General features: G+C 48.5%; 1 protein-coding gene across 7 annotated transcripts in view; it reads right to left on the reverse strand.

The window, feature by feature from the left end:
• The window catches only part of NEO1 (neogenin 1), a 168,742-nt gene that overhangs the window by 11,395 nt on the left and 141,597 nt on the right, over window positions 1-15,750 (reverse strand). For 4 of the 7 annotated variants that reach the window (XM_066196692.1, XM_066196691.1, XM_066196689.1 and 1 more), the window contains exons 15-22: window positions 15,276-15,470; window positions 14,654-14,749; window positions 13,446-13,669; window positions 9,690-9,828; window positions 7,138-7,245; window positions 4,064-4,258; window positions 3,486-3,518; window positions 10-78 (exon numbers count right to left, since the gene is read on the reverse strand). In XM_066196692.1, the coding sequence (XP_066052789.1) occupies window positions 10-78; window positions 3,486-3,518; window positions 4,064-4,258; window positions 7,138-7,245; window positions 9,690-9,828; window positions 13,446-13,669; window positions 14,654-14,749; window positions 15,276-15,470 (1,059 nt within the window). The remainder of the gene's footprint in view (window positions 1-9; window positions 79-3,485; window positions 3,519-4,063; window positions 4,259-7,137; window positions 7,246-9,689; window positions 9,829-13,445; window positions 13,670-14,653; window positions 14,750-15,275; window positions 15,471-15,750) is intronic. The other 3 variants (XM_066196687.1, XM_066196690.1, XM_066196688.1) reach the window with 2 other exon arrangements.

Genomic DNA, 15,750 nt, shown 5'->3' on the forward strand with positions numbered 1-15,750 from the left:
CACACTCACCTCCCAGTGGGGGTTTGTAGTCTGGGCCCAAGTCCATGGGGCGGCTCCCCTTCCCTGCAGATCCCGAGGCTGGAAAGGTTGGACACAGTGGAATTTTACACACAGACACGATTCAGCACCTCTGAGTCCTTCTTGAGAACCTCCCCAAGCCCCCAGGAGCAGCTTTTTCCCCTCTTTTCTGTCCCTACAACATCATTTGGCTTTGCACAGCACCTGCTTCTCCAAGGAAAGAGCCACTTCTCCAAAGGAGCTCTTTAATAGTTTCCCAGTTACTGTTTTCCTCTTATAGCTCAGGAGCCTCTCCTAATTTCACTTTAAAAATGCTAATAAAGCCCATTTGCAGTAAGGCACAGGTACACGTTGAGGCAAATGGTTTTGCTGTACTTGCACTGAGAATTCATCGCCCTGAAACAGGAATTATCCAGGTGTCATTGTCTAACACCCAATTCCAGCAGCTGAGGGAGACTGGGAATGGGTGGAGGATCCCAAGCACAGTAAATGTAATATTAAGGCCCGGCCCATCCATAAAAACTTGCTTTTAGCTCCTCCTTGTTCCCTCCTGCACACCACAAGTGACACCAAAGCACCACAAAAACGGTTTTGATGAAACCCGAGGGAACAATAAATCAGTTACATCCAACCCTGGTCCTTCCTTCCACTCTGTGTTTCCATTAGAATGCACTAATGCAAAATTAATGACAAAAACACTAAGAGCAGGGGAAACATTCAGCAACGGTGCAAATATTCCTCTGGTTACAGGAATCCAGAATATTTTACATTTTCACACTGTTGTACAAAAATAAACCCTCCAAAAAGTCAGGCAGCGTGGCAGCTTCCCAGTCAGGAGAAGGATTTTTTTTTTTTTCCCCATTAAAAATCCCCTTTAATCAAGAAGTATGAAGTGTTAAAGGATGTGTAATGAACGGAAACTGAACCTCAAGCGAGAGCCTGGGAAATGAAATAGAGATAAATGGCAAAATCAGGCAGGGACAGGGGCAGGGACTAAAGCTGGGGAGGGGAATTAGGAGGAGGTTTTGTGTGTGCAGGGTGCAGCTGGAACCTGCAGTGATGGAAAGGACAAATGGGACCTGCCAGGACGGAGGAGACACAGCACCAGGGGTCCCTTCTTGGGGACCAATAATCCTGCAGCAGCACAGACAGACCAGAACAGCCTCTTACGCAGTTTCTGTGTGATGTATTTGTGTCTGTCTGGCCACTTAACCTGTCCTGGAAAGGTGGGAACCCCCCAGATGGACTCAGAATCTCTGAGCCTGGTGCTGAGGAGCTGCTCCAGGCAGAGAAGCTGTGGGAGAGGGGGGAACGTGAAAAAGCAGCAATATTTTGGGAGGGCACTCGGACACCCTGAGCACTTCCAGTGTAGCACCCTAATGCAGGTGAGATGATGGGAGAGGAGCTGGCACACTCTTTACATCCATCTTTCTGGTTTATGGAAAGCAGGTCTTTTCAAAAAGCTGAATGTCAGCCCATAAACGTGGCTGGTAACGGTAACTATGCAGATATATAATGAGAGATATATAAAATATACTGCATTTAGGCCTCCAGGAAGGATCTGACAGAGTGCTGTGCAATGCTTTGTTGTAATAGCGCCATAAAAAACCCCATGTGGAGCCTATTAACAGGATTAACAACGAATTAACTGATAAGAATGAGAATTATTCACGAGGACTGCTTCCAGTGAGCTCTGCAAGGACCTGTGCTTGGCCAAGTGCAGCTCCTGAATAACGCCACGGAAGAGAAGGGAATAACTGCCCTGAGGGTCAGCAAGGGACATGGAATCAGGGTAAGTCAGAGAGAGACAAGGCACAGTGATCCCCATGGAAGCCGCGTCCTCCCTGAGGAATTTAAGATGAAATTCAGGTACCTAGCCAAAGTGCTGCTCAGGATCCTAAACCCACAGATCAAAATTTTAAACCTTTAAACAAATTCCAGGGAACCCTATGTAGAGCAACCTATTTTATGGAACAGTTCGGGACAGCGTTTGCTGGAATTGCTTTTCATTCAGCCTGTGAACCTCCGTGTTGCAATAGATCCAGACAGAACGTTTTAACTGTGGCTTTAGACCTTGATCTTTGCTTTAGGATGAGGCCAGTGCAACCACCTGAAGCCTGACAGCAACAGGCCCTGAGTTCTGAGCAAGCTCTGTGCTCCAGAAGGGTGTGGGAAAAGGGAATTGTGTGCTGAGCTCAGAAGGAAAACATTAAAGCAGACAAAGAGAGGAAAGGACAGAATCCTTAAGGGCAGAGCATCAATCCCATTTGGTTTTGCTCCCAGCCTGGGGCACTTGCTGGCTCTTTCCTGCAGGTTCTGGCAGTTCAGTGATGCTGTCACTGGGCAGCATCTCCTGTCCTTCCTCTGCCTTCCCCTTTCCCACATTTCAGCTACTGCCACGATTTCAGCTCTCCCAGTGTCCTTGTAGGAATCCTCCAACAAAACTCTTGGCTTTGATGATTTATAAATAATAGGAGGTGATAAAAATTGATCGTGACTAGGAGAAGGTGTTACTTTAGGATGCAACGCTGGCTGAAATGGGGTTGGAATAGGGAGAAAACAGCAACTTTCACCTAAAACCCTGTAACCTTCCCTGATTCCCGCCTGCTGCAGGTGAGCAGGACAATGACACTGGAGCATCTACTCCCCAGACAGCCCAAAGCTCAGCCCCAGCTCCAGCACACAGGGATGGGGATCTATTTACACCCTGACTGCCCCTGCTACCAGCATTAGCTGGCACAGAGTAAAAGCACATTTAATAAATTACTCCCAAGTACCAAGCTGAGGAGCCAAGTGAGGAGCAGCTCCCTCAGAGCCCCTTTAGGATCTCTTTAATTGCATGTCTAAGCTGTTTGCCAATGGCCTTTTTAACTCATCCCTTCAGACTAATTCTCCCCCTTTTTATGGGCCTTGTAGGTTATTTGGAAGAAAGCAAGAAGTGCCCTGGGACATCCACCTTCTAATTCGATGGAGGAAGCTCAAAGCTCCCATTTTTCAAGCAAACATTTTAAAACCTTAAGGCTTTTAGGAGCCAGTGCTGGGCTCCTCAGGAGAGTCTGGGCTCCAAATGAGCTGACAGGCAGAATCTCTCCTGCACAGAGCTTTCCAGGGTTTCCCTGCCTTTATTATGGAATGAATCCTCACAAGCAGCACTTGTGCTAACCAGAATCCCTTTGATCTTCCACCCCCTTGTGTGGACGGGCACCACTGGCTCCAGAGCCATTCCCCAGAAGGATTCAGGGCTGGCACAACCCCCCCGGCCCTTTCAGGGACACCTCTACACAGCTCCCTTTACATTCTCCCACCCACACCCAGGATTTCCAGCTCTCCCTGTCAGCACAGCAGGAATTCACCCCTTCCCAGCTGGAGCAGCAGGATCCTGTTCCACTTAAAAAATGTCACAGCACACGGACAGCAAAGCAGAACAGTGAGGGATGGAGAGAAGAGAAATGTGGCTGTTCATTTACCTTGGTCATTGGGCATTTTATCTGAGGACTCAGCTTAGTGGGGCAAGCACAGGGAGGAAAAAAACAAGAGACACATCACAAGGCTTGAAGGAGTGAGACAGAATTTCAAGTTTCCTACGGCACAGGGCACAGCTCTTGATTCTCAGCACTAAAACTCACATGGAGAAGTGTCCAAGGCCAGGTTGGATAGGGCTTGGAGCAAACCCGGGCTGGGGGAGGAGTCCCTGCCCATGGATGGGCTGAAAGGTTCCTCCCAGCCCAATTCTGTGATAGGATTCTATGACAATAAACTCATAATTTTATTTTTCCCAAGCTCTCTCCCATTTTACCCTTTACTATCTGCCCACCACCATCAGTTCCTGAATTAGGGGCCTGCTGCATGCCATGAGCTCCCACTGCACCACCCCATTCCCAGGAGCAGAGGCGACAGGGTTTGTAACAACGGAAATAAAGGTCCCCCAGGCAGCGTGGAATGAACCCAAGAGCTGAGCTGCAGCCCCAGGGATTCACTCCAGGCCATCCCAAGCCCACGGAATGGGTCAGAATGAGCAGAGCCCCGGGGCCGCGGGGCCGGGTACCTTTGGGGGTGCGGAACTGCACGGCCTCGGACATGGGCCCCATGCCCTTGGAATTCCGGGCCTGGATCTTGAAGAAGTAGGGCGTGTCCAGGGTGAGCTCCTGGATCTGGTGTGTCAGCCTGTTCCCCACCACGGGCTCGATCACCCAGTCGTGGATCTCGGCGTTGACGTCCGTGCTGTAGTAGATGATGTACCCTGGGCAGGGAAAGACACAGTTCGTAAAGGGACAGGGAGATGTTCCGTGTGCCTGGGAAACCACCAGGGCCTTCCCAAGTGTGCTCTGACTTTGGGAAACACTGAAACCGTGGTCAAACATCAGCCAGCCCTCCCACCTCCCCTCTGAACTGATCAAAATGTCAAGATTATTTCTGATCACCATTCCCTGAATGTGGACAAATTGCTATTTCCATCCCTTTGCCTATTTATGGACTAAATAAAGTAAAATAATGTAAAGCTGCCATTATCAGAACATCCTCAAAGAAATAACGTGATATGATTTAAATTACAACAAAACATTCTCACGCGCAGAGAAACCATTTGTGTTTACAATTATTTCGTTATTTTTCAGTGTATTAACAAAGGGAACAAGAATCTGAAGAGAACTGAGGCTGCCCTGCAAATCCCCGACTAAAGAGGTACGGGAAGAGTTTATGTTCTGTTATTAAAATACAGTGAGATCATCAACCGTTATGCAGTAAAAGCTTTGTAGCTTTTTTCATACAAGAAACACAGATCAGCGTAAAATAAATACTTGAACCTCGATATATTTCTATACACATAGAAATAAAGACTTGAATCTGTATTTAATACGCATTGTATGTAACACAAAATACATTATATACTTTCATACATTATTTATATATTTATGTCATTATTTATAGCTGTATCTAGCTTCAAGTATTTATTTGGTATGTCACATATATGGAAATACCAATTTTTATAAATTTGTATCTAGTTATATAAACAGCTATATCTGTTATATGTATCTGTTGTATATCTATGTATCTCTATACTGTAATATATCCATATATATAAAAATATCTATCTATATATAATCTCCCTCTCTCTCTCTATATATATATATGAAGTGATGCTAAAAGTATTTTAACAGTCTAGAGGCACAAGTACTGAATTAATTTCAGAGTGTCCTAATTAGTCAGCAGCTCTAACGATGCCTGAGCATGTGGGACCCAGACTGGCCCAGCATTCCATGGACAGGAAGCCATGGAATGACATCACCCCTCGGCATTCTGGCATCACGGACAGCACAGAGTGAGTTAATGAGTAATTAATTAGTGCCAGGCCCTCAGCTGATGGGGCTGTTCCCACCAGAGGGCACTCGGGGCCCACATCCCAAAAACTGCTTGGGCTCTGGGAAAGGGGAGCTGGAGATGGGCTCTGGGAACAGGGAACTGGGGATGGGCTCTGGGAATGGGGAACTGGGGATGGGCTCTGGGAACAGGGAATTGGGGATGGGCTCTGGGAACAGGGAACTGGGGATGGGCTCTGGGAACAGGGAACTGGGGATGGGCTCCGGGAAAGGGGAGCTGGAGATGGGCTCTGGGAACAGGGAACTGGGGATGGGCTCTGGGAACAGGGAACTGGGGATGGGCTCTGGGAACAGGGAACTGGGGATGGGCTCTGGGAACAGGGAACTGGGGATGGGCTCTGGGAACAGGGAACTGGGGATGGGCTCTGGGAACAGGGAACTGGGGATGGGCTCTGGGAACAGGGAACTCGGGATGGGCTCTGGGAACAGGGAATTGGGGATGGGCTCTGGGAACAGGGAATTGGGGATGGGCTCTGGGAACGGGGAACTGGGGATGGGCTCTGGGAATGGGGAACTGGGGATGGGCTCTGGGAATGGGGAACTGGGGATGGGCTCTGGGAACAGGGAACTGGGGATGGGCTCTGGGAACTGGGGATGGGCTCTGGGAACAGGGAACTGGGGATGGGCTCTGGGAACGGGGAACTGGGGATGGGCTCTGGGAACAGGGAACTGGGGATGGGCTCTGGGAACAGGGAACTGGGGATGGGCTCTGGGAACAGGGAATTGGGGATGGGCTCCGGGAACAGGGAATTGGGGATGGGCTCTGGGAAAGGGGAGCTGGTGCCTGCTGCACTCAGGCTTAGCCCTGAATCACCATTTGAGTTCATTTTTAAGCTCTTTAACTGCTGCTTGTGCCAAAGGTGATAAATACTGAACAGTTCTGTTCCGAGGATTCCCTTCACTGCCAGGGCATTCTGGAGCTGGACAATGGGAGAATTTTGCCAGCCCTGTGCAGGTAAATGCTGTTCTCTGTAGTTGTCTCCCCTCCCTAGGGTGTGCCCAGTGTGAGACATTTGTGCCCCACACTGGCAGCCAAACCCCTCCAAAGGCTCCTGTGTTAATCCTCCTTTCCCATGCAGAGGAAACATTTTGGGGGCAGTTAAACCACTGCCTTTTCCCAGTGATTCAATCAGTTTTAGTCTCCTGCCCAATCAGGTGGTGTCCCAGGTTTGATTCCGCACCACGGTTAATTCCGAGCTCAGACCCAAAAACAGACACTGCAAACAACACACCATTAAAATCTGATTTCAGCTTTAAACAAATTAAAATTGAAGTGGATTATTTCAGAAAGCCCTTCCAAATGGGAATCTGAACAGAAATTATAGACAGGAATCAGTAATTATTGCTTTCTGAAAAGTGATTTATCCCTATGTGGCAATGATGCAGTGTCCAAGGCAAGTAACAGTTTACTCCTCACGGTTCTGTCAGGGGACCAAGAAACTGCTCTGAAGTCTGTAGTGTGACACAGAAATGCCATAAAGATGACCAAGAGCACTGGGATGGCTTCTCCTAAATAAACCTCTGATGGGCCAGAGGCACTGGGGATAATTGCTGGAGGCCTGCTCTTAAAACAGCACAAACAAAACTTCAAACCTTCAACTAGATTTCTGTTCCATTTCCCACTGCAGTTAGTTAGTAATCTGGACACATTCTGATGAGGTACAGGAGGAAATAAAGAATCTGAGCTCCTGCAGAGCCTGGCAAGCGGCCATGGGCAGCCCCGGGAGGGTCCCTCGTGCCCCACCTGTGATTTTGCCGTTGGCCTCGGAGGGCGGCTGCCAGTTGACGATGATGGTGCGGGGTTTGCCCTCCTTGCTCACCACGGTCACGTCCTTGGGGGGAGAGGTTGGCACTGGAACACAAACCCAGAGTCAGCACTGCTCTGTCACACCAGAGGAACAACCACCTCAGGGCCCTGGAGCTTCATCTGATGTGGAATACAATGATATTGGGGTTATTCTCTTTACTTTTATCAATCCCCCCTCGTGCAGGGTCTCACTGATTTACCCCCTCACTGGCCAATGCCATCCAGTGTCAGTGCCTCCATCCCATAAGGAGTTCCCCCTTCCCAGAGCACTCCTGGCACCAGATGTCATCCATGACTGAGCATCCTCAAAAACCTGGGGCCAGCGACTTCTCACCTGAATTCCTTCAGTCATCAGAAAAATCCCACAAACTTGTGAAAGATCCATTCTATATAGGCAGGCACCTGAAATATCTCCCTGTTTCCAGGTTTATGGTGGAACTCAGACCCACAAGTGCCCATCTGGCACTTAAATCCCAATCAGCAAAGTGAAGCCACCAGCAACTTGGAATGATCCCAGCCTGGAATAGGAATGGACCTCAAAGCCCATTCAGTGCCACCTTCCACCGTCCCAGGTTGCTCCAAACCTGGCCCTGGACACTGCCAGGGATCCAGGGACAGCCACAACTGCTCTGGGGAAGGATCTCTGGGCAAACCTGGCACGGCTGATTGACCTCCTGAGGAATGATTTGGAATCTGGAAGGCATCAGCACCTCAGAGGTGTTTCAAATGCTGAAGTATTTGCTGAACACAACTGGCAAATCTTTTTCCTCGGGTTGCCAGAGAACAGCACTGAGGGGAAGAAAGGAGGGGAGAGTTTTCCTTCTCCCATCAGCCTCTCCTGACAAAAATTCAGGAAACAGCACAAATTGCTCCAGCATCAAAGGGAAATCCTTGCTGTGAACTGGGGGCCTCCAGAGGGCACTGACCATCCCTGCAGTGCCACATCCTGAAATTCAGGAGGCTCCTGAGGGGGCAAATCCACCTTGGGCATTTAATACGACCACAGGACCACTGAACTTCCTGCATTTCCAGAGCTTTATGGACGTGACCTATTAGAAATCCACCCACAAATCCTCTGGGATGGCCACTAATTACCCCTGTGAAGAGCTAGAAACCAGGGACAGCCAAAGCACAGAAGTCTTTTGTAAATATTGCCCCAAATATGTAAAAAACGGGATTGAGAAGAAACAAAAATAGAAAATCAGGAGTAGCCCCCAGGAGATCAGGAATACAACACAGAGCCCAGAATTCCCTATTTTCCTTTTAGGAGCAAGTCCTACACAACCTCTCAGGAGTATCCCAAAAGAATGAGCCACTCACTCAGGAATTTGGCCGGTATTATATAAATCACAAGATCTGTTAGGAGAAAATATATTTAGCCTTTTCTTTTTAACTTCTATTTTAATTTTTCTCCTTAGTTCCCCAACTTTTGGCTCATATTTGCAAATACTCCTTACAACCACTTCAACCTGACCCTTCCTATTTAAATGCACCAAGCCCCCCTGCACTGTGCCCTTGCTCAGGGGCTTTGTGTCCAATTCTCTTTAAAAAAACCCTTTATTTGTGCAGCTTTTACAGTGCCTGCACTCGGAGCAGAATTATGGCTGAGGATTGAACATGTGTCAGCAGAAATACCAAATGGAGTGTTTAATGTGGGCTGGGAAAGGAGCCCCAGCCCAGAGCCGGCCCCACATCATGGAATTCCCACCCAAAACCATGACAATGTTTTCAAAAGCAACTGAAGCTCACTGGGACTTCAGAGTAAGTTCAGAGGGTTCAGATTTATCCTGGGTTTGCTTTTTCTTAAGCAGAAATTACAGAATTTCTCTGACAGAGTATCTGGAAAATCTCACTAATTGTTTGCATGTTTCATTTTTAGGCTGTATTTTAATTTAGAAGGAGAACTCTGGGCTCATTTGGTTGGGCTCCTTGTCCTCCACAGTCCATCTAAAGAGAACCCTAAGCATAATAAGCAGTAAATTTAATTGCTCAAAGTTCATTTAACGCTGCAGGGTAAGAAAAGCTAACGAGGGGCAGGTTGGGGAGAGGGCCTGGCCCTCACAGTCACTCCCCGGGCCTGAGCTTTCCCTGGCACCTCCAAACCCTCCTCTGTTCTGCACTGAACAGGAATTTAGGGCTCATTTGGATGTCTTAATGCCTGCTGTGATTTTTTTGTCTTCATTTGCCTCATGCACCTTCTCACTCTGTGGCAATTATCATCACATTTTAATTATTATTTGCTGAAGTGGTTTCTTTGTGTTTGCTGCTAATGTGCTTTTTTTGTGAGACTTCCTTCTCTCCTGCCCATGAACTGTGGTACATTATTCATGACTTCTCTGCAATTTGATGTAAATTCCCCTGCAATCATCCCTTGCAATTTTGAAGTACGTTGTTGTTTTCTAATCAGAATTTCTGACTGAACTATTCAGCAAGTGTTAATGAGCAGAACCATTTCAGGGGGAGGTTTCTTTGGGAATATCCCAGAGTACCTAATTCAAAGGTGGTCCCGTGTGCTGTCATGCTCCAGGTGCTGGATCTCCTGCCCTTGGTCACCATCACTGAGAACTCATAGAGGGTGTTTGGCTTCAGCCCCGTCACCAGATAGCTCAGAGTGGTGGCATTTGCGGTCTGAAAGGGAAACCAGGGTCAGCATTTCCCACAGCCCTCAGACTCCCCCAGCCCACGTGTTCCCAGCATTTCCAGAATCACGCTCATTAATTCTGGCCCTCCTCTGTCGTGCCAATTCATTAATCAAATATCAACGTTTATCCTCCACTAGAAATTCTGCAATCAGCAGGAGCACTTAACAGCAGTCAATTAGAAATGAAAAAAGACAATACAAGGTCCAGGGTCCATTTGTGATGCAGTGGTTAAACCCCTCTTTACCTGGGGGGTCATTTACAGCATTTCACTAACTCCTCTGGCTGGGGAAAACAAAAAGCACGGCCAAGAACAATCCTTGGAACCTGGAGCTGCCTCCCAGATTCCTGCCGGAATTTCCACAACAACCTTAAATGTAAGAAACAATCTACTAAAGATACACTTGTGAGACTTTAAGAGAATGAAGCTTTACTAAGATACAGATTCTTTCCAGAAAAAAAATGGTTATTTAGGATCACACAAGGAAGCTACACATGGCTCACAGCAGAATTTGTAATTCAGCATTTATAAAGATCTGGTGTTTGTTTTAAATGGCTTCAGCACCCACAGAATGCACTGGAGGCCCATGGAAAAGCAGGAAAGCTGTATTTACAGAATGGATATTGCTCATTTAGACCTGCAGTGGTGTAAACACAGAATTAAAGAGTGGTTTCAGGATCTGACAGGGCCATACAACAACTGGAACAGCCCCAGAAACCGCGGAGTGCCGCAGATTTATTGCCAAGGTAAAGCAGTGACAAAGAAACCCTGAGATCTCCCTGAGATCTTTCTTTTTTCTTACAAGGCATGGAAGTTCAAGAAATGGTGATCCAAGGGATGGCAGTGATTTGTGGCCAGACAACAAAGACTCATAAAATGAACTACAATTAAATCCTCCGTTGGCTTTAGGCTTCTCCCTGGTACACACTCAGTGCAGTTTGGAGTGGGTGGGACTGTGGCTGAGGGGCTGGGGCACAGCTGGAATGGGCACAGCTCCCTGGGGAAGGCAGGGAACAGAGGCCTCGCTGGGAGGGACGGAACGACAAGTCCAAGGCAGGAGTTTTCCCTCCCATCTGGCAGGCATTACCAGCTGCCTTACCCCCAAAAGCACTTCCTCTCTGGGATGCTGCAGTTCCCAGCAGTATTGAAGCATTCCAACATTTGTATTATTTGATGCGGCAGCTGGGCTCTTTTTCCAGGTGAAAGTTCTGTTTTCCATCTCTGGCTTTGAATCTTTTCGTTTCCCTGTGCATCCCGCTGAGTGTAAATGACACGCCCGAGCCCCCCTGGAGTGGCAGACTCCACCATTTAACAGCACTTCATTATTTTTTAGATGCCAGCCTATCCCAAACCCTGCTCAGGCTAGAAATAAACTTCCTAAAGATTACCCTGAACAATTGGTTTCTCTTTTATGCAGCCCTAAAAGATTCAACCTTTAATATTTTCATAGATCCCTGAGGGATCCCGGGTAACTGCAGGACAACCCCACACACCAACAAGGAGGGCTTTGGAAAACTGCTCCGTGTTAGTGCAGGGGCACAGTTCAAAGCACAGGAGCTGCATCCCACGTGTTCCCGGGTTTCCAGGCACAATCCTGCACAAAGTGAGGAAAACAAGGCTCCGTAGGGAGGAAGCACTCGTGTCAGGAGCACACAGCCTCCTCCTCAGGAGTTTGTGACAGGGCAGGGACAGCAAATCTCAGTGAATGGTCTCAACACCTAATTTAGGGATGAGGGGGAGAAGGAAACCTCACTGAGCTGAGCAGATGCAGCTCTGGATGCTGCAGATTTCTGTCCCCAAGGATTGGGACACTCCAAAGCCTCTGGAGGCAGCGAGCAGGAGCTGCAGAGAGGCTAGGACAAGCAGGGAAGTTACCACAGCCTGACCGAGATCCAGCACTCCCTGCACGGGGCCTGACCTCCCAAAAAACATCCAACAGAGCAGGGGAGCATTTCCAACAGAAACAAGGGAAGAAAAGCAGGATGTGGGTTCTCCAGACACCACGGGTTACACGTGATTGGAGCAAACACCTCCAACTTCTCTCCTTCAGGCAAATCCTTTCTACAATTTTGAGTAGTTTTAAAGTATATTTCATCATTCCATGTTGGTTTTGGTCACAGTAAAACTTGTTACTCACTGACCACCAGCACTGAACGGCAGGAATAGTAAATTTACTGGTTTATTTCATCTTCTATTTCATTTCATTCTTTTAAGCAATTAGCTAATGAAACTGCAGCTTTATTTAAATCACTCCTGAGACATCCTGTGCACACGAGTCAGGAATGTGGCTCCGAAGTAACTTGCCTTTAGAGGAGGAATACACACATATTTACATCTTTTCATTTCAATAAAGAGAAGATCTGGATTATAACAAGCTGGCTCTGCAGGAGCATAAAGGGAGCTCCACTGGCTGGGTATTTTAACAACCAATTCCTCTGAGTCTCGTTACAAAAGTGAAATTTGCAGTCAGCAGCTTTGACCCTCCAGGTAACTCTGAAAATTAATAAAAAAAAATCCAACCAACCACCAAACCAAACCCCAAATCCAGTGTCCAAATCAAAACATGTGAAAATGGAGGAAGGCAAGGATATAATAAAGTTTTTGTTGTGTGTTTTGAAGCCAGTCAGCTCCCACAGGAAAGGTTCACCATCAGCTTTGCACGAACTGAAAAGGTTCTAAAAGGAAACTTCAAATCATGGGGGTAAATCTGTTTTCCTGCATGGCTCAGTGAGGAGCCCCAGTCACCTTGGAATACTTGGAATTCTTTAGGGACACCCCTTGGAATGCTTTAGTGACTCTCCAGAGGGGAGCCCACCCCTCTCATTGCTAGGGATTGGGGCAGGGGGAAGCTTCAAGCTATCTCCATGTCCACAGAACAGAACAACTCTGGAAGTTTCTGTTCCTTCCCTGAAGGAGCTCTTCCATCCACTCTCACTCCAGCCCAGCTCCTCCCCACAGGAGACACAAAAGAACTGCTCCCACCAGACCCAGAGCAGCCCTGGTACCCCAAGGCCCATCCTGGCAGCATTCCCTCAGCTGTACCTTCCCCTGGGATCAGAGCTGGAGGAATCCTGCCCCTCCAAGGAGCCCAGCAGCATTCCCAGAGCTGGGCCTTCCCCTTGGTGCCTTAAGTTTTATCTTTCATGTGTTTCAGGTTCTGCGCTGCCCAGGGGTGCAGCTCTGAGCTCACAGACAGCGTCACTCAACTCTGCACACAGCAGGGACACAAAACAAATCCTTTTCCAAATGGAGACCAAGGACAACTTTCAGCCTCAACAGCACAAACAAGGCGGAACAAGAAGGATGGGACCTCACAGCCTGGAGCTGGAATTGGACAATTAAACCCCAATACGCAAATGGACCAAAATTTTAAAATTTTAAAAAGTGTGAGACCTTGTGACTGTCCATTTTGTGACTGTTTTGGGTCCATTTTGTGACCGTTTTGGGTTCACCCTGGGCGTAGCCCTGGCCAGGCCCTGTCCTGCCCAAGGTGTACCCTAAAGGCCTTTCAATAAATATCTGCTTTATTCTCTAGCTCTGCGCAGTCTCTGTTTCAGGTCAGCATCACCCTGCCTGGGCTGGGAGGCTCCCGTGGCACTCAGTACCTTGTACTTGGTGTTGGCAGGGATGTTGGTTTTCCAGCGGACGGTGTAGAACCGCGCGTCCGTGATCTTCTGGTTCTTGGGCAGGGAGTTGTCTGCCCAAGTGATCCTGATGGTGTCATGGCTCAGGATGGAAGCCTGAACTCCCACCGGGGGCATCATGGGAGACGGATCTGGCACTGGAGTGTATGGAGCATTAATAACAAACAAATCAACCTCGGAAGTGTCTGGGCAATCCGTGGGGAAAAGGCCGTGGTTTATAATTAAAAAAGGGAGGAGGTGGCATTTTAATGTCAACCAAAACAAAAAAAAAAGAGGGGATGCAGGGAAGTGCAATGAGATGGAAGGTGAGGAATGGAGAGAAAGAGAGAAAAGCCAGAGTTAATAGGTGACATCAGACTGGGCAACAACATCACTCTTGCATTGTCCTCCCTCCTCCAAACAGTAAAACAACAAATCCCTGCTGGCACAGGGAGCCCAGGGCACTCAGCCATGGCCTGGGAACCCCAAACACTCAGTCACTGTAACTTCATTTGCCTGGAGTGTCCACTGAGTCCTCTCCCAGAAAACAACGAGGAGCACACAGAGCTGGAGCTCTGGAAGGGCAAATTCCCAAACACACAGGGACCCCCCGAAAGGCACCTTCAAAGGAGGGCTCTGAGTGAGAGACAAACTTGCAGTAACTGGGAAACTGCAATTGCAACATCCTCCGGAGAATCTCCAGCATTCCAGCTCACCAGAACTAACCCCAAGAGTTGCACCTCCACCAAATTCCTGGGTGGTGTCAGCAGGCTGGGAGGGAGCCCAGTGAGCCAGAGCATGTCCCAGCTCACCTGCACGCTTCTCTTTTCTTTATGGATTACAAGGCCAAAACAAAAACTGCCCAGATTCTGTTTAGTGTGAGTGACAACAGAGGGACACAAAGCGAACACAGGCATCCTGTTCAAAAATCTCCGGGAACAAGACCATGAAGCCCCAGCCGAGGGCCTTTAGAACTGCACCCACGTGGACTGTGCTCAGGCAAAGGGAACATCTGGAGTGAGGACATCCATTAGTAGTTGTCAGGTGAGTTTGGAATTTACAAATGAGCCCAATTTAGGTGGTTTATGGGGAACGTGCGAGGCCAAGCAGTGACAGGGACAGAGAGCACGGGGTGAACTGACAGCCAGGAGCCTTCCATCGCCCCCAGCCCAGCCCTGGGCAGGACTCACCGGAGTGGGGCCGGGTCACAGCGCTCTCGTACAGGGGGATCCCTTCCCCCACGTTGTTGAAGGCTTTCAGGGTTATCACGTAGTGGGAGCTGGGATCTGAAGGGGAAAAGAAATCAGCACAACCAATGAATGAACCCTGGTTTGTGCTTTTCCGTACCTACTTTGTTCAGAATTTTAATTTTGAACTGGGATGAGTGATTTGAACTGAGAAAGTCTCCACACAGACCTTCGGAATCCCAGATTGGCTTGGGTTGGAAGGGACCTTAAAGCCCATCTCATTCCACCCCCTGCCTGGGCAGGGGCACCACAGCTCGAGTCTATAGTTACAAGAAATCTACCTTTAAGCACAGCCAATTCAGGAGTGAGAAAAACAATTTCAAAGAACAAAGCCAAAATGACTCAAACCTCTGATTTGATGGAATTCCCAAAATTGCTCTTTCAGAGTATTTAACCTCCCACAGAGAGTTCTGTGGAGGGGTGAATCTTTATTTTCCTTTCCAAGTGAAGCCTGGTGACATTTCAGTCCCTCCTTCTCCTGCAGCTCCGCACGGAGCACGGCGAGCTCGGGCCGCTGCTCCCATGGAAGGAGTGCTGAGGCCCAGCTCCCGTCCCCTGCACTCACCCAGGTTCTCAATGGTGTAGTATCTCTGTTTGTAGTCCACCTTGATGGTCTGGGCGTGGGGGCTGCCGATGCCGTAGCCGATGGCGTAGCCCCTGACCACCACGTCCTGGTTCTCGGGCGGGGTCCAGCTCACCACGATGCTGGTGACCAGCGGCCGCACGTGCAGGGAGCTGGGCACCTCGGGCACGCGGCTCTCTGCAGGGAAACCGAGGCACTGCATGGGTTTTCTCTCTCAAATCAAGGCAAGGACACAAAGACCGTGAGGCAGGAAGGTCAAACAAAGCACCTCTGTGTGTTGGAATGAGCACATGGATAGAGCCATAGCTGGCCTGACTGTTTCTTTTAAGTGCAGCTAACGAGCAATTTACAAGTTCCCAGATGAAGCTATTTTAACAATGAGAAGTTCCTTTAACACAACAATCTATTCTGAGGGTGGAAAAACAAATGCACCTGTAGTAATAAGGGATTTGTCCCA

Source organism: Chamaea fasciata, unplaced genomic scaffold, assembly GCF_029207755.1.
Source record: "Chamaea fasciata isolate MVZ Bird 193981 ecotype frontalis unplaced genomic scaffold, bChaFas1.0.hap1 SCAF_14, whole genome shotgun sequence".
Taxonomy (NCBI): Eukaryota; Metazoa; Chordata; class Aves; order Passeriformes; family Sylviidae; genus Chamaea; species Chamaea fasciata.